Below are 17,846 nucleotides of genomic sequence, written 5' to 3' on the forward strand. Positions count from 1 at the left end.
AGTCTGGGCTTTCTCGCTTGTTAGAAACCCTGCTACACCTGGAAGTGGTTTGGGGAGTGTATTTTTGAGCCACCCCTTCTGTGTCAGGCAAATGGAAAACGGTGGGAGAAACAAGCGTCCCAGAAAGATCAGGGTGGTATAAACTCTTTCCTTTCTGTATTGGCCTATTTTGTCTTTGACAATAAAATTGACTGAGTTTGGTTATTGGGTCTCGTGAACATTTTTCGTAACACACCAGCCATATCACTCCACTGGATTTTCCTTCTGGAAGGGAGTTTCTTTGACTCACACCCTATCAAGGGAAAGCGTTGGAAGGTCATTTGGGACGAATGCTGGCAGAATTCCACCGCCTAGAGAGGAATCCAAGCCACCGTCTCTTCAGTGTCTAGAGGGTGAGGTAAAGCATGTCTTCTTTCTGTATTCTTTGTAGCGCGATATTCATTTGATTAATAATTTTTTATTTAATAATTACACTTTTACATAATAGGTTTTAATCTGCAATCATTAGCAAATTCAAACATGCAACAAATTGGAGACGCTGACGTGACTGTCAGTAACAGGATCATTTGGATCTGGATTCCCTGGCCTAGTGACGGATGTTTTCCATTTGGACCTGGATTACCTGGGCTAAGGACATATGTTTTCCAATAGAGGCTAGGAACAGCATAAACATGTTTTATTCAACTGTTACAAAGCCTGGGTGAAGAGCTCGCTGTCGTGTCTGTCAGGTGCGGTGGGGTGGGGTGGGGAAGAATACAAAAAACAATCAGAAAGTCTTTAAATCGGTTAAATAAAATAAGAAAAAAGCTGGCCAGCAATGGGAAAACACTAGAGATTTTTATAATAAACGATGTTATTAATGAAGGGGCTGCTCTGTCTCATAACGAGCAATGAATAAAGCAGCCCTTGGAAATCTGTTTGTCAATGTGTTAAAAAGGAAGCAGAGGGGAAAAGATAAAGCGCACACGACGAATCAGGAGCCTCTTTCGTTTGCGCAGGTGGCAAAATGTAACAGTAACTTTGTGCCGGCTCTCGGTGTACAGCACAACGCGAGAACAAAGATACAAAGGCAAACTGCCAAAACCAGGCTCTTGCTGGCCGGCAGGAAATCACAGGAAATCATGCAACAGCCAGAGGGGGATTAAAGGAGCAAAATAGAGAATTAAAGCAACAAAGAGAGGGGGTGAGTAAATGAAATACCTCCTTGTCTTGTCAGGCACAGGAGTAGGAGAATTTCATGCACAGAGCTGTTGGCAAGCTAAAGAGAAGGGACAGGTCAGATTGTTCAGAACAGTCTCCAATCCCATTTCCCCCACCTCTGATGTTTTTTTCTCTCTCTTAAACTTATTTGTAGCTACAGTTTATGCAGCTGCTTCCTCTCTGCTCCCCTTGCTGGCTTTTCTCCTTCTGTGGGTTGTGAAATGCCCAGACAAATTCCTGCCTTTCTAAACTTCTTTAATGGGTACCCATTTCGCTTCTCTATTCCTACTGTGTCTTATATGATTTCTCTCACCTTAAAGTGTTTTTATGTAAGGACGGGGAAGAGGGAATCCTTCAAATTCTTTCCTCTGTAGCATGTTTCTGACTACAGAACTGTTACTGGTTTATTTTGTTATTTCAAATAAAGAAAAAACCCACCTGTGTTAATTTGGTTCACTTCTAGATTTTGGGAATGCGTGTTTGATTTGCAAAGCCTTCTCTTGTCTCACTCCCTCTGTTTTTAAAGAAAAGCTCACAGGTCTGATTTTGCAAAGAGTTAAAGAGGGGAGGAAGGAGAGAATAAATCGTTTGATGTGAATGGTAAACCCTACGGGTGTGACACTCAGCCCTGTAAAACCACAATGCTTCCTTTGTAAAAATACAGTGTCATCCAAAATAGGAAATCAGGTGCAAATAAAAATAAAATAAAATAATAATTCACAAAGGACCAAAATGCTAAAAATAAAAGGGCTTAAGTAAGTCCAGTAAAACTAATGATTTTAACTTTTTCAAGAATTGTTGCTCCCAGCTGTGCCGCCTGATTTCACCACTAGGGGTCACTCTAAGACTAAGCAGCCCCACCCACTAGAATTAAAATTTTCCCCAACAAAATAAAAAATCTCCAAAGACTTTGGTCTCTGGTTTGTTTTATTCAGTGGAACAAAATAAAGGGGAAGCGAATCCATCTGGGAGCGCGGAGCCCCTGGGAGGGGACAGTGGCTGCGGAGAGGAGCAGACGCAGGCAGAAAGGGTGTTATTCCGTGCGGTGTGGCCACTGCATGGGTGGGGGCTCAGGAGAGGAACTGCGTGAGGAGGAGCCCAGCGAGGGCAGGGATGAGGAGCCCGGCTGGGCCCCATGCTGTGCCAGGTGCTTTGCATTTGAGAGTTAGATCCGCACTGACGCCTGCAAAGGACCCCGAACCCTCTGTTTCATTTGCACAGAAAGCCTCAGTAGCACAGCCCTTCATGGTCACCGGTATGACTGTTCCACCTGTGTGGGAAGGAAAAGCAGGTGACGGGTGTCAGGGAGCAAATCCCCTCCTTGAAAGGTTTGGGACACAATGGCCGCTCCTGCCTCTCCTCTGCTCCTCAGAGCTCATTCCAGGTCCCTCACAGCCTCCATCTCCCCATCTCCTCCGCTCTCCACAGCCTGTCTGGCCCTGGATGGTCTCCCCCACTTCTCCTCTGCTTGGACCCAGACTCACTCTGTCTCCTTGAGCGAGTCACGGGCAGCTCCGATCTAGATCCCACCCAGATTGGAGCAGGCCTGTATTAGCCACAACATTCACTTAGTAAAGCAGCAGCTCACTGCTAAGAGGTTTTGTGGCACCGTGATGGGACTCTGCAATCTAGGTTCAGTTCCCAGCTCTGCCACAGTCTTCCCGTGTGACCTTAGGCACGTCTCCTTGTTTTTCTGTGCCTCAGTTTCCCCATCTGTGAAATGGGTAGAATGCTTCTTCTGCCCATTTGGATTGCAAGCTCTTTGATGCAAGAACTGTCACTATGAACTTGTTCAGTGCCTGGCACAACGAGGCTCTCCCATTTCTGACTGGGTCTGTGCAGCACCTGACACCCCAGGGGATCCCAACACTCAGACATGCCCTACCACAACGAGCTTACAGATTAAACTTTATGTGGGCAAAAGGTGGGCGTGGAAGCAGAGACAAAGAAAGGGGGACAGCACTGGGAATAGGACCCAGGTGTCCTGATGTCCAGCTGATATCTTTACCCAGCAGACCCCCACAGCATCCTGTCCTAACGTAGGAGTTTGGGACAGAGGGGAGACTTGGGGTCCAGAGGCCTGTACTGAACCATGTGCCAGCCAGGGGTGGACTCTTGGCACAGCAAGTGGTAAGTGGTTTTCCCCGGGGAATCTCTAGGGTGAGGTTAATGCCCATTCCCCAGCCCCGGTTGCTCCAGAAACAGCCCTGCGAAGCTATGCCAGGAAGGGGGCACCTTTGTCTGCTGATCCCCTGGGACATGAGGCCAAGACGAAAGGTCCAAGTTGTAGGAAGGAACGACTGAGCTAGTCATCAGAGCTCTGAGACTGCTATTAACCTGTAACAACCACGAAACCCTAGTCATAGTGGTTGACCCTAGCAGAGCCCGAGGCTGGAGGTGGGGTGACCTCAGGGAAAGTTTCCAGCTTCCAGGTCCTTTCATTGTTTTCAACCATTGGCTTCTCTGCAGTGCTCTCTCCTTCAACATGAAGGTGCTTGCTTAGGACGCGCTGTGGGGTAGCTCACAGCTGTGGGACGTGATGCTGTTCAACCCCCCTGCGGAGAATGCACCCACGCTGGCCTGTTGAGCAGTCTGGCTTGCTGGGGCTATCACAGTACTGGCAGGGGACTGTGTCGCCTTAAAGAAAAGGCAGCCAGTCCAACCCCCTCGATGATGATGAGTGGCCATTTCAGACTGGTTTGCCCCTGAAGGAAGGGGCTAGATGAAGACTGTCACTGAGGTGAGGTGGGCTTAGGGAATTGGGGTTCCCCAGAGAGGGGAGGACCCCTGAGTGTGGGGCACTGCTGCAGTGCAGTACCCAAGAGAAGGGGCACCATGGACAGGGAGGGACACGGGGCCTGAAGTGAAGCATGGTGGAGATTTGGAAGAAGCCGGTGATGGCAGGAGAGACACCGGCCAGTGGAGGGTGCCCCAGAGCTGGACCTGAGCTAATTCCCAGGTGTAACCAGCAGGAGGCACCGCGGCAGGGAGTCTCGCCTTGCTACACCCCTGGTCAGCAGGGTTAAAGACACAGGTGTCCCCCCAAGGGAAGTGAGGGCTGAGGAGCCAGGAGCCCAGTGTGGGAGCCCTGAGGAACCCTGGCAGGGGAAGACAAGTGCAGTTTCCTTGAACTGTGAACGACAAAGGAAAAATAACCCAAAAATAAATGAACAGAAGTTACCCATTGTTGTAGTCCCAGCAAGCTCGACACATCGGGTCTCAGCTCCAGTACAATCTATGATCTCTTCATTGCACTTAGCAGAAAGCATACCAACGCAGGCTGGGCAGCTCCGGCCATTGGGTTTGGTGTCGGCCGGGGGCACTGGGAAGAAGCGGAGCAAACGCAGTCAGCTCGGGGGACGAGCCCCAGGACGGGTCGGGGCCGGGAAAGCAGCTGGGGGCTGCACAGCTCAGCCCCGGGCCCCCCCCCCCAGGGGGCGCTGTAGCTACGGGGATGCCAGCGGGGGAGGGGTTTGCAGCAGGGAGCCCTGGATCCCGCCCCGGGTGGGGCCAGCTGGGTTCACACCTGGTGGGAGCCTAGAGCCCCGCCCACTCAACTCCACCCAGCCAGGGGCTCAGTCGTAGTCCATGGGGCGCCCCCTGCAGGGCGGGAGGACCAGGCCCGGGACGTTATCGTGGGGCAGGTTCCAGGCAGCCGGAGGTGCAGGGGATGGGGCAGGAGAGGCGGAGATGGGGAGAGGTACCTGTCACAGTGGTTGTTCTGCAGGCGTCTCCCATGCAGCAGGCGATGCCCACCTTCATGGTCAGTCCATTCCCAAAATTCATAGTGAGGGGGTCACCTTTACAACTTCCGGATGTCACACAGCCCTTGGCAATCACCTGTTGCTTCATTCCCACTGCACAGGAGAAAATGTAGATTTATTCCCCTTCAACTCCCACCCCATCAATGCCCTCTGCACAGTGATGGCCCTGTGACATTATCCTACCTCTACCCATGGGGAAACTGAGGCATGGAAAAGGAGAAGGAAATTCTGAAGGCACTCAAGCATAAAATTGCAGAGCTACTCGCTGTGGTAGGTAACCTATCGTTTAAACCAGCCTCTGGACCAAATGGTCGAGGGTAGCTAATGTGATGGTGATTTTTAAAGAGGCCCTAGAATAGTAATGCCGGAACTAGAGGGGGTCAGAGCCCTCCCAATTTTGAAAGAGGACGGACGTGGAACATCCACTTTTCACTGCGGTGGATCTTGCCTCCTTCCCCTCCTCTTCCCCGCAAGGGCCCACCCTCCGACCAGGCCAGCACCCTGCTGGAGCCCGGCCAGGGAGCCCAGGCTGTTTGGGGAGCAGTGCGGACCCTCCACCTGCCCGTAGGGCAGGGGCCCCAAGAGGAGTTCCTGGCCTGTCTCCCTGCCTCCCAAGCTCCCCACCCGGCCCAGGGCAGGTGGAGATGGAGGGTCCACGACTCTGCGCTGGCTCCCCACATCTGATCATGTGGGTCCCCCCAACCTGACTCTGGCCAGGGGGAGGTCTCAAAGCCACAGCCTGGCATGGTAAGAGTCACAGGGGCAGCTGTGGGGAGCCTCCCTCTGCCTTGGTGTGGGGCCCAGCTGCTCTCAGCCCCACCCCACCCTGGGTGGGGGTGGAAGGCTTCCCAGCTCCACTCCAGGTTCTGGCTTGTCTGGAAGCAGGGCCTCTAGGGGAAAAGGGGAGTGGGCCCTTGCGGGGGAGGGGTTGGGGTGGGACCTCAGGGGGCAGGGCCTCCCACTTTTGGGAGGGCTCTGGTGCCTTTGCTCCAGAAGCAATCCTGGCAATACAAGCCGGTAAGTCTGATTTCAGTACCAGGAAAACTGGATGAAACTATAGTAAAGAACAGAATTAGCTGAAAAATAGATGAGTACAGTATGTTGGGGAAGAGTCAACATGGCTTTTGTAAAGGAAAATCACGCCTCACCAATCTATTAGAATTCTTTAATGGGGTTGTGACACGACACCCCCTATTCATCATGGGGGCATGATTATGACAGAATTATGATGCAATTTGTACAAGATGAGTCACATTAAGAGTCATTGGGAAAGTTATGATTTGCTGAATGTGATTATCCTCTTTTGGGGCATGTGTTGTTTTTGTATCTGAAGTTATGAATATTGACTATGTACCTGGATTTTATATGTGCTTACTCTGTGTAACACCCACAGCTGGCCTTTCAGGTACAACAATATAGAAACTCGACAGTGCTGATGGACCATCAGCAAAGACAAGAACTATGGAAGAGCTTAGCCTTCCTGTAGATGTTTCAGCAAGCCTGTAAATAATGGCTGCCATGACTCAGCAAGGCCATGTGACCAGATCACATGACATGGAACTCCATTTTGGGTACCTGTATTTTTCCGCAAACTGGGCTGGGAATGGCATTTGGAACAAAGGGTTCCTGACATATATTAAAGCTATATAAGGTGGGGTGTGAAATCCCACCTTATATAGCTTTGAATGAAGAAGGAAAAACAATAACAAAAAATGTGGAAATGGCAGAGGCGCTTAATGACTTCTTTGTTTCGGTTTTCACCAAGGAGGTTGGTGGTGTCTGGATGCCTAACAAAGGGAAGGCCAGTGAAAACGAGGTAGGTTCAGATGCTGAAATAGCGAAAGAACAAGTTAAAAATGACTTGGACAAGTTCGATGTCTTCAAGTCACCAGGGCCTGATGAAACGCGTCCTGGAACACTGAAGGAGCTGACTGAGGAGATATCTGAGGCATTCGCTATTATCTTTGAATAGTCATGGAAAACAGGGGAAATTCCAGAAGACTGGAAAAGAGCACATAAAGTGCTTGTGACGATGTGACGCAGCAGGCAGGGGGGAGTGTTGACCTGGGAATGTGCCTTGGGGATGGGAGACCTGAGAGCCTGTCACCTGAGCCAGGAGGGGGAGGGGGAGGTGACACATCTGCCCGGGAATATGAACAGAGACTGCAGGAGGGAGCCTGCTGGGGGGTTAGTTTCAGTTTGGTGCTGGGTGGAGGAACGCAGGGAACCCCAGGGCTGGGGTCTAAGCTCCCTGCTCCCCCAGAAGGACTTGACTGAGGGGTCCTGGTTGTACCCACAAGCTCTGCTTGAGACTGTGTTCCTGTGGTCCAATAAACCTTCCGTTTTACGGGCTGGCTGAGAGTCTCAGTGAATCCCAGGAAGAAGGGTGCAGGGCCTGGACTCCCCCACACTCCGTGACAATGCTCATTAATAAAAAGGGAAATAAGGGCAACCTGGGCAATTACAGACCAGTCAGCTTAATTTCTGTACCAGGGAAGATAATGGAGCAAATAATTAAGGAATCAATTTGCAAACACCTGGAAGATAATAAGGTGATAAGTAACAGCCAGCATGGATTTGTCAGGAACAAATCATGTCAAACCAACCTGATAGCTTTCTCTGACAGGGTAACAAGCCTTGTGGACAGGGGGGAAGTGGTAGATGTGGTATATCTAGACTTTAGTAAGGCTTTTGATACAGTCTCGAATGACCTTCTCATAAACAAATTCGGGAAATACAACCTAGATGGAGCTATTGTAAGGTGGGTGCATAACTGGTTGGATAACCATTCCCAGAGAGTAGTTATCAATGGTTCACAGTCATGCTGGGAGGGCTTAATGAGTGGGGTTCCTCAGGGATCAGTTCTGGGTCCGGTTTTTTTAAATGTCTTCATCAATGATGTAGATCATGGCATCGAGAGTACACTTATTAAGTTTGTGGACGATACCAAGCTGGGAGGGGTTGTAAGTGCTTTGGAGGATAGGATGAAAATTCAAAATGATCTGGACAAACGGGAGAAATGGTCTGAAGTAAATAGGATGAAATTCAATAAGGACAAATGCAAAGTACTCCACTTAGGAAGGAACAATCAATTGTACACATACAACATGGGAAATGACTGCCTAGGAAGGAGTACTGCGGAAAGGGATCTAGGGGTCATAGTGGACCACAAGCTAAATGTGAGTCAACAGGGTAACACTGTTGCAAATACAAAAAAAGCAAACATCATTCTGGGATGTATTAGCAGGAGTGTTGAAAGCAAGACACAAGAAGTAATTCTTCCGCTCTACTCCACGCTGATTAGGCCTCAACTGGAGTGTTGTGTCCAGTTCTGGGTGCCACATTTCAAGAGAGATGTGGACAAATTGGAGAAGGTCGAGAGAAGAGCAACAAAAATGATCATAGGTCTAGAAAACATGACCTATGAGGGAAGATTGAAAGAACTGGGTTTGTTTAGTCTGGAAAAGAGAAGACTGAGAGGGGACATGATAACAGTTTTCAAGTACCCAAAGGGTTGTCACAAGATGGAGGAGAAAAAATATTGTCCTTCACCTCTGAGGACAAGACAAGAAGCAATGGGCTTAAATTGCAGCAAGGGCAGTTTAGGTTGGACATTAGGAAAACATTCCTAACTGTCAGGGTGGTTAAGCCCTGGAATAAATTGCCTGGGGAGGTTGTGGAATCTCCATCACTGGAGATTTTTAAGAGCAGGTTAGACAAACACCTGTCAGGGATGGTCTAGATGATGCTGGTCCTGCCATGAGTGCAGAGGACTGGATTTGATGACCTCTCGAGATCCCTTCCAGTCCTATGATTCTTTGATCATCGAGGGGGCCTCCCTTCCCACCCGAGAGAACTCTGGAAACACATGAGAAGCAAAGACTGAACTGGGGGAAGTGCTGGTTCCAGGCTAAAAGGATTTCTAACCCGTCTATGGGAACATGATGGACTGCTGGTATCATCAGCTCGGGTGAGAAATTGCTAATTTGTATCCAATCTATCTACTATATTAGGGTAGTCTGCGGTTTTGTTCATTTGCTAGGTAATCTGCTTTGAGCTGTTTGCTGTCACTTATCACTTAAAATCCATCTTTTGTAGTTAATAAACTTGTTTTTTGCTTTATCTAAACCAGTGTGACTTTGAGTGAAGTGTCTGGAGAAAAATCTCAGCTTGGTCAACACAGGCTTGTTGCATATCCCTCTCCACATTGAGGGAGGGGTGAACTGGGTAATAAATTCATCCTGTTCAGGGTTTTGCCCAGGGCAGGACAGTACACTTCTGGGGTTCTAGGCTGGGGAGCTTGGGGTTATTTTGGCTGTAGCCTCTCTATTGTTGGTTCATGCAGTGGCTGATCATAGTCTACATGCAACTGCAGCTGGGTGTATCCCTGCCTGTGAGAATACTGGTGTAAGTGTAGGACCGGGAGTGGTCTGCATCTTGTCATAGCAGCACAGGGTGAGAGGGAGCCCAGGCTGGTGAGTCAGAGGGCTCAGTCCTAGCCCAGTTCAAGTAGCACTCCGGGGTACAACCCATCACCGGGGTCAACAAGCACTCGGACAAGGGGGATCCAGTGGCTATAGAGTACTTTGACTTTCAGACAGCCTTTCACAAGGTCCCTCGTGAAAGACTCGCAAGCAAAATAAGGTGTCACGGGTTAAGAGGGAAGGTCCTCTCCTGGACTGGTAACTGGTTAAAACACAGGACACAAAGGGCAGGAATAAATGGTCCATTTTTACAGTGGAGAGAAGTCCCACAAAGCAATTTAGTCACCTAACTGCCACCTTAGATACCAAAATCCAACATTTCAATCCTCAAGCTCCCAGCTCAGCTGCTGCCTGACCCTGTAATCGCCTAAACTCCCTAGGTCCCTAAGTTTCTGCTGATGGGTAACCACACAGCTGCCTAAATCCTGACACCCGGCACCTAGCTCATGGTTAGGCCTCAGCAGGACCACACAGTAGGCATTCCCCTGCCTATCTCAGGTATGGTGTCTAATCCAGGAGGCAGCCTCTGAGAAGGGAGACGTGGTTGGGCCCCCCACAAAACACAGCTGGAGGAGCTGGTATTTCTGATGTCCCCCGACCCCGTCTTATCCCCAATAGTCCAATGGCCAGAGAGCTCCCCCAGTGTATGTCAAAGTCCCACGTAAACTAGACCCTGACTTTGACCAAATAGTTCCATCGATGATGACTGAAATTTACAGATTGGCAAAGTAGCAAAAATGCTGCTTGAGAATATATCAAAGTTTGATTTAAGGCTATTTCCTTTGTATAACTTGACACATGATGTTGAGAGGTTTTGCTTTAACGGTTACAAAGATTTACCTTATTGCATCTCGACACCTATTGTCATTAAATAATTATTGTCTGAAACCCCCGTGCCATCATTTTCCTCAATTGAGAAAACTAGAATGGATAGAAAAGCTCAATAATAAACATGTTCAAAATGAGAAGAAAGGTAAAAATCAAATTCTCCCAAGAAGCTGAAATATTTAATATGAAATGGAATAGCAGCAAGAAGAAGGCTCGAGAGAGACCCGCTCCATAATCCAGTGGAAGGGGGAATTTGAAACTGGGTCTCCCACCTCCAGGTCGTGTGTCCCAGCTGCTGGTGTCACAAGGAAGGGCTGACCAGCTTCAAATGCCTGACTCCCAGCAAGGGGTTCCCAGGTGTGGATCCCAGCCAGAGTTGGGCACATCTGTGCAGCCGGGACTTAGATACTGAACTCTGGGAGGAAGGGGTTTAGGCCACGCCCCTCACCTCAGCATTTCCTATTGGCTGGATTAGGCAACTGCCCGCTCAGCATGCTGGCTTTTCTGGATCCCGTGCACCGGACAGGGAGCCTGGGCCCCTCACCGATGGTCTGTGGAGACCACTGAGGGTTCGGCATCGCAATACTGAGCCTAAGTCCCCTTGCGGGAGCTAGCCCACAGGGTCTGGCCTAGAACCTAGGTGTTCTGGTTCCCAGTCAATCCCTGCTCAGACCCATGCACCCCACTTCCTTTCCAGAGCTGGGATTAGGAGAGGACCCAGGCGTCCTAGCTCCCCAGCCTGTTCACTGAGCCAGGTTGGTTAGGGTCCGTATCACCTACCCAATGTGACTTCTGTCAGAGTGATGCCACAAGAGTCAATTCCAGCGGCGCAGGTCTGTAGGTCGCCCGTGCAGCTGGTTCCTGGCCCTTCGCAAACCTCACACTGCAGACAGGCCCCTAGAGATGGAGAGAGAACATAAGCCACCTGGATTTGTCCCTCCCTCGCCTTCCCCTGGGTTTGATCGACACCAGGTGGGGATCTGGCCCCACTGAGTCCAGTGCAGCTACGGCGACAGACCCCAGCGGGGATGAGACAGAAATCTAGTTCCCAGCGTCTTGCGCTCTCCTTATTCAGATTCAAATCTGGTTCCTTCCAGGCAAACTTGCAGCGGAAGATCCTCTTTCCAAAATCTCCGTGTTTATTGGCCAGCTGGGAAATGTAACCAATCAGGGCACGTTTTCAGGGATTCCAACTCCAACCATTGCCTCCCAGCTCCAGAATTGTTTCACACATTGCCCCAGGGACTTGGGACTTCCAGGCATCTCCTCAGGGGCTGTTTCCATTCAGACCTGGCCCCTGTTATTCTGCTCCTTCTCTTTGGTTCTTTAATAAATCATTTCGTAAAACTGGCTGCTCTGGGGTTTTGTGGCATTGGAGAAGTCAGAGCAGATCCTGTAGAAACAGACCCCACTCACCCGTCGCCAGGAGAGCAGCGAGGATGAAGACAGCAAGAGAAGCCTTCATGGTGATGGGGAAGCAGGAGATCGGCGCTGGGGTCTCTGGTGCAGCCAGGTCACCAACTGGGGGAATTATCACAGACGGGCTGAAATGAGATCAGAAGAGAGACTGAACAAGATAACAGAGCAAATAAAAAAGCAATCAGTTCGCAAACACCTACAAAATAATAAGGTGATAAGTACGAGTCAGCATGGATTTGTCAAGAACAAATAGTTTCAAACCAACCTGATAGCTTTCTTTGTTAGGGTAACAAGCCTTGTGGATGGGGGGAAGAGGTAGATGTGACTTTAATAAGGCTTTTGATACAGTCTCACATGGCCTTCTCATAAACAAACGAGGGAAATACAAGCTAGGTGGAGCTATTATAAGGTGGGTGCATAACTGGCGTGAAAACCATTCCCAGAGTGTAGTTATCAGTGGTTCTCAGTCATGCGGGAAGGGCCTAACAAGTGGGGTCCCGCAGGGATCAGTTCTGGGTCCGGCTCTGTCCAATGTCTTCAGTGATTTAGATCCCTGGTGTTCACACAGCGGGCAGCAGACCGCACACGGCTCCTCAGGGTAAGCCGCTGGTGAGCCGTGGGAGCCTGTTGACGTTGAGCGTCAGCAGGCAGGGCTGCCTGCAGCTCCCACTGCCCGCGGTTCGCCAGTCTCGTCCAAGGGGAGCTGCAGCTCCCCCGACCCACCCACTCTTAAAGTCACAGCTGGGGACCCAAACAGACCTTGATATGCAACCCCCTGTTCCCGACAAGGTGACTCTCAGCTGCACACTTTTAACAGCGGTGGCATCCCATGCCCAGGTCACGGACGAGCCTTCGACCTGCCACTGAAACCACATTTTCCCCTGTGCCTTCTCCGTGGTGGTCAGGGCCTGGGGCCCGGCACCAACACCCCAGGGCCCCCAGCGGGGAGGAGAATTGTGCTGCCCCCTCCACTCTACTGAGCTTGGGTTTTGCTCCCCACACCACACAACAGTAGAACGTCCCCCACTCCCTCGGGATCATTCACAATTCCACAGAACATCAGGCAGCCCAAAACTGGAGGGCTGGGAGGGGAGGGGGAAGAAATTCCCGTTCCCGACTAGAGGCAGTAGCTATCTCTGTGATCTCCCCTCACTGCCATGTACTACGCATGGGCGATTCCCCCCCTTAGGGGGGTGTCAGAACATTGCCAGTGCTCTCCAGCTGCCTCAGTTCCCCCACTTTCAGCAGAGGGCTCAGGCCACCTCCTCCTGCTCTGTTATGTCCCATGTTTTCTGGCAAGGTGGAGGGGACAGAGCTGATTTCCCTGCTCCTGGCTGAAGGAGTCCAGGAGTTTACACGGGAGTCAGCGAGACTCCAATCTTCCATATGTCTCCCGTACATCTCTTTGCACAGGCTGGGAAGAGAACTGAAGCATAACAGTGTTTCCTTTCGCATACAGCCCACCCCCACTGTTGTTTCTCTCCTTTAGCTACCCCCCTTGCATGCTGGCTCTCGCCTTCATTTGCATCCTTATGGGGCTGGGAGCCAGGACTCCTGGGTTTTATCCTCAGCTCTAGGAGGAGAGTGGGGTCTAGCGGGTTAGAGCAGGAGGGTCTGGAAGCCAGGACTCCTGGGTTCTATCCCCAGCTCTGGGAGGGGAGTGGGGTCTAGCGGGTTAGAGCAGGAGGGTCTGGAAGCCAGGACTCCTGGGTCTATTCTTACTTCTGGGAGGATAGTGGAGTCTACTGGTTAAAGCATCCCTACACCAGAGGGGTTTCACTTACCAAATGCTCCTTCGGGGCACCAGGCTGGGTAACGTTTGCCTGGCCTGGAGTACAAGGTGAGATTGTGAACTGGAAAAGATGTACAATCTCTCCGTCATGTCTCTGTGTGTGTCTCTCTCTCCTCCTTTAATAGCCGGGCTCAGGTGTACGCTCTGACGTGAGACAGAAACTCCCCACATTCGTCTTTGGCAGGGTCAATACATTTCTGTTCCTGTTGCCAGTGCTGCCCCCTACCCACAGCCCTGTGAGATCCGCAGGGTACGTCCAGAAGAATGTACCACAGCTAATGGTACAATCCACCCCTGCCCTGCACCCTTGGGTGCCTTCCAGCAGCCTGCCTGGGCCGCTCACAAACAGCTCCCATTGTGTAGGCCGCACCCTGAGTGTGTGTGTGAAACTGCAGCCTGCCAGCCACACCTACATTACTGGCTCTCCCCAGCCTGGGTTATATTGCACGGTGATGCCAACGCACCCCCAGTCCCACCTTCTCACACAGAAACGTGTCCTGGGCTACCCAGCCCTCTCCTGAACAACCCGGGCTGATCGAAAGTCTGCCATTTCATTACAAGAAATTATATGTGCATATTTTATCACCCCAAATGGAGTTTCCCAGACACTTCAGTTCAATCACACTGGCTTATGTAAACAATAAAACAAGTTAATTAACTACAAAGAGATAGATTTTGGTGAGTACAAGTACTAGGTATAGAAGTCAGAAATGAGTACAGGAAAAACAAAGATAAAACATTTACCAATGACTAACTTAACAAGCTACATTAGACACCAAGCCAGGTTTTTCTCACCATATGCTCACCGCTGGCTGGCTGGATCTTTCAGCCAGAAACCCTCCACCAGGCAAAGGAAGCATCCTTGAACTGGTGGAGGGTTTCCTCACCATGTGCTTCAGCAAGTTACTCCTTCCTAGGCAGCCATTTCCCATGTTGTATGTGTGCAATTGATTGTTCCTTCCTCAGTGGAGTACTTTGCATTTATCCTTATTGAATTTCATCCTATTTATCTCAGACCATTTCTCCAGTTTCTCCAGATCATTTTGAATTTTCATCCTATCCTCCAAAGCACTTACAACCCCTCCCAGCTTGGTATCGTCCACAACCTTAATAATTGTCCTCTCTATGCCATGATCGACATCATTGATGAAGACATTTAAAAGAACTGGACCCAGAACAGATCCCTGAGGAACCCCACTCGTTAGGCCCTTCCAGCATGACTGTGAACCATTGATAACTACTCTCTGGGAATGGTTATCCAACCAGTTATGCACCCACCTTACAATAGCTCCATCTAGGTTGTATTTCCCGAATTTGTTTATGAGAAGGTCATTCGAGACTGTATCAAAAGCCTTACTAAAGTCTAGATATACCACATCTACCACTTCCCCCCTGTCCACAAGGCTTGTTACCCTGTCAAAGAAAGCTATCAGGTTGGTTTGACATGATTTGTTCCTGACAAATCCATGCTGGCTGTTACTTATCACCTTATTATCTTCCAGGTGTTTGCAAATTGATTCCTTAATTATTTGCTCCATTATCTTCCCTGGTACAGAAGTTAAGCTGACTGGTCTGTAATTGCCTGGGTTGCCCTTATTTCCCTTTTTATAGATGAGCACTTTATGTGCTCTTTTCCAGTCTTCTGGAATCTCCCCTGTTTTCCATGACTTTTCAAAGATAATAGCGAATGCCTCAGATATCTCCTCAGTCAGCTCCTTCAGTATTCTAGCATGCATTTCATCAGGCCCTGGTGACTTGAAGACATCGAACTTGTCCAAGTCATTTTTAACTTGTTCTTTCCCTATTTCAGCATCTGAACCTACCCCGTTTTCACTGGCATTCCCTACGTTAGGCATCCAGACGCCACCAACCTTCTTGGTGAAAACCGAAACAAAGAAGTCATTAAGCACCTCTGCCATTTCCACATTTTTTGTTATTGTTTTTCCTTCTTCATTCAAAGTTATATAAGATGGGATTTCACACCCCACCTTATATAGCTTTAATATATGTCAGGAACCCTTTGTTCCAAATGCCATTCCCAGCCCAGTTTGCTGAAAAATACAGGTACCCAAAATGGAGTTCCGTGTCATGTGATATGGTCACATGGCCTTGCTGAGTCATGGCAGCCATTATTTACAGGCTTGCTGAAACATTTACAGGAAGGCTAAGCTCTTCCATAGTTCATTGTCTTTGCTGATGGGCCATCAGCACTGTTGAGTTTCTCCATTGTTGTACCTGAAAGGCTAGCTGTGGGTGTTACACAGAGTAAGCACATATGAAATGCAGATACATAGTCAATATTCATAACTTCAGATACAAAAACGACACGTGCCCAAAAATAGGATAATCACATTCAGCAAATCATAACTTTCCCAATGATTCCTAATATGACTCATCTTGTACAAATTGCATCATAATTCTGTCATAATCATGCCCCCATGATGAATAGGGGGTGTCGTGTCACAACCCCATTAAAGAATTCTAATAGATTGGTGAGGCGTGATTTTCCTTTACAAAAGCCATGTTGACTCTTCCCCAACATATTGTACTCATCTATTTTTCAGCTAATTCTGTTCTTTACGATAGTTTCATCCAGTTTTCCTGGTACTGAAATCAGACTTGACAGCTTGTATTGCCAGGATTGCCTCTGGAGCAAGGGCATCAGAGCCCTCCCAAAAGTGGGAGGCCCTGGGGTCCCTGCCTCCTGAGGCCCTGCCCCCTGAGGTCCCACCCCAACCCCTCCTTTGCTTCCTTTGCCTTTCAAACGTTATTGATGCAGTTAGTAGAGATAAGGGGAGAGAAATGATTTGGGGCTTTGTTTTTATCTTTTCCCTTTTTTGTGAATCATCTCATGCTGGGGTTCTGGCAACAGCCAACCTGTTCACACAGGAACCCCCTGCTCCTGAACTGCCAAGATGTAAAGTTCTCACTTACACCCTTTTTTCTGCCGCTTAACCAGGTGATAGTCCATTTGATTTTGTTGACACCGGGCTGAGGTGCTGGCTAGCCTTTTGTCTCTTGGGAAGTGGTCTGATGCTGTTTCCCCACACTTGGAACATGCCTTATGCAGTAGAAAATTATCACTTTACATGCAATGTTGCCACGCATATGTTACCAGGACAATAATATTCAGCAGACTATGAGTTTCACAAGGCAGATTTTGTACAAGATTTATCACAGTTTTGTAAAATGGACGAACGTAAGGGTAGAATCATAGAACCATAGAACTGGAAGGGATCCTGAGAGGTCACCTCCTCCAGTCCCCTGTACTAATGGCCGGACTAAGTAGTATATGCATTTTATTAGATGTGCACATACCATTTCTACGAGTAAAACGATGGGCGTTATATCAGCCTGTGTTGTTGAGGAGAGGGCTGGGCAGCACAGTACATGCATTGCCGGAGGAGAATCTGGGACTGGGGGTGTGTTAACGTCACCGTGCAACATAACCCAGGCTGGGGAGAGCCAGAGTGCAACTCAGGGGTTTCTGGAAGATGCAGTTTCACACACACACTCAGGGTGCGGCTCGCACACTGGAGGCCATTGGTGAACGGCCCAGGTGGGAGCTACTTCAGCAGGGCATTGGAAGGCACTCAAGGGTGCAGGGCAGGGCTGGATTGTATCCTTAGCTGTGGTACATTGATCTGGACGTACCCTGGGGATGTCACAGCGTTGTGGGTGGGGGGCAGTGCTGGCAACAGGAATAGGAAATTTATGAACTCTGCCAAAGACGAATGTGGGGAGTTTTAAGTTTCTAGCTCACGTCAGAGCATACAGCTGAGCCCGTCTGTAGAAAGGAGGAAAGAGACGCACACAGACCACAGACAGATTGTGCGTCTTTTCTGTTCACAGAGCTCGCCTTCTGCTCCACCCTGGGTAAACATTCCCCAGCCTGAAGCCCCATAAAGAGTGTCTGGTGAGTAACACCCCTCTGGTCTACGGATCCTTTAACCCCTAGACATCACTCCACACTCTCTGCAGAGCTGGGAACAGATCAGCAGCCTGGCCTCCCAGCCCCCTGCTGTAACGCCCTGCACCCCACTCCCCTCCAAGAGCTGGGGATAGAACTCAGGAGTCCTGGCTCCCAACCCCGCCCCCATAAGGATTCGGGTTGCCAGCCTTCCAATATTGTCCTGAAGTCCCCTGGGAATTGAAGATTACTCTTTAATGATAAATTATGTCATGTGATGGCACCTCCAGGAATACGTCCAAGTAAAACTGGCAGCCCCAAGAAGGATGCAAACGAAGGCGAGAGGCAACATGCAAGTGAGGTAGCTAAAGGAGAGAAACGACAGTGGGGGTGGGATGTATGCAAGAGGAAACACCGTTATGCCCAGTTCTCTTCTCAGCCTATGCAAA

The 17,846-nt window shown here is 49.5% G+C and overlaps 2 protein-coding genes across 3 annotated transcripts in view; one reads left to right on the plus strand and one right to left on the minus strand.

The window, feature by feature from the left end:
• Positions 1-1,099: 1,099 nt before the first annotated feature.
• LOC125625597 (phospholipase A2 inhibitor gamma subunit B-like) overlaps positions 1,100-17,846 on the plus strand; it is a 33,306-nt gene continuing 16,559 nt past the window's right edge. The window contains exons 1-2 of the mRNA XM_075122862.1: positions 1,100-1,183; positions 17,340-17,403. The gene's annotated coding sequence lies outside the window, so the exon portion shown is untranslated. The remainder of the gene's footprint in view (positions 1,184-17,339; positions 17,404-17,846) is intronic.
• Positions 1,178-17,846, minus strand: part of LOC125625588 (phospholipase A2 inhibitor gamma subunit B-like) — a 31,992-nt gene continuing 15,323 nt past the window's right edge. Inside the window, exons 1-6 of one of the 2 annotated variants that reach the window (XM_048827854.2) lie at positions 13,480-13,553; positions 11,693-11,820; positions 11,057-11,173; positions 4,905-5,057; positions 4,382-4,522; positions 1,178-2,470 (exon numbers count right to left, since the gene is read on the minus strand). In XM_048827854.2, coding sequence (XP_048683811.2) covers positions 2,271-2,470; positions 4,382-4,522; positions 4,905-5,057; positions 11,057-11,173; positions 11,693-11,741 — 660 coding nt within the window. In that variant the 5' untranslated portion in view covers positions 11,742-11,820; positions 13,480-13,553 and the 3' untranslated portion in view covers positions 1,178-2,270. Of the gene's footprint in view, positions 2,471-4,381; positions 4,523-4,904; positions 5,058-11,056; positions 11,174-11,692; positions 11,821-13,479; positions 13,554-17,846 lie in introns of those variants that run through there. The other variant, XM_075122860.1, reaches the window with a different exon arrangement.

Source organism: Caretta caretta, chromosome 24 (genome assembly GCF_965140235.1).
Source record: "Caretta caretta isolate rCarCar2 chromosome 24, rCarCar1.hap1, whole genome shotgun sequence".
Taxonomy (NCBI): Eukaryota; Metazoa; Chordata; order Testudines; family Cheloniidae; genus Caretta; species Caretta caretta.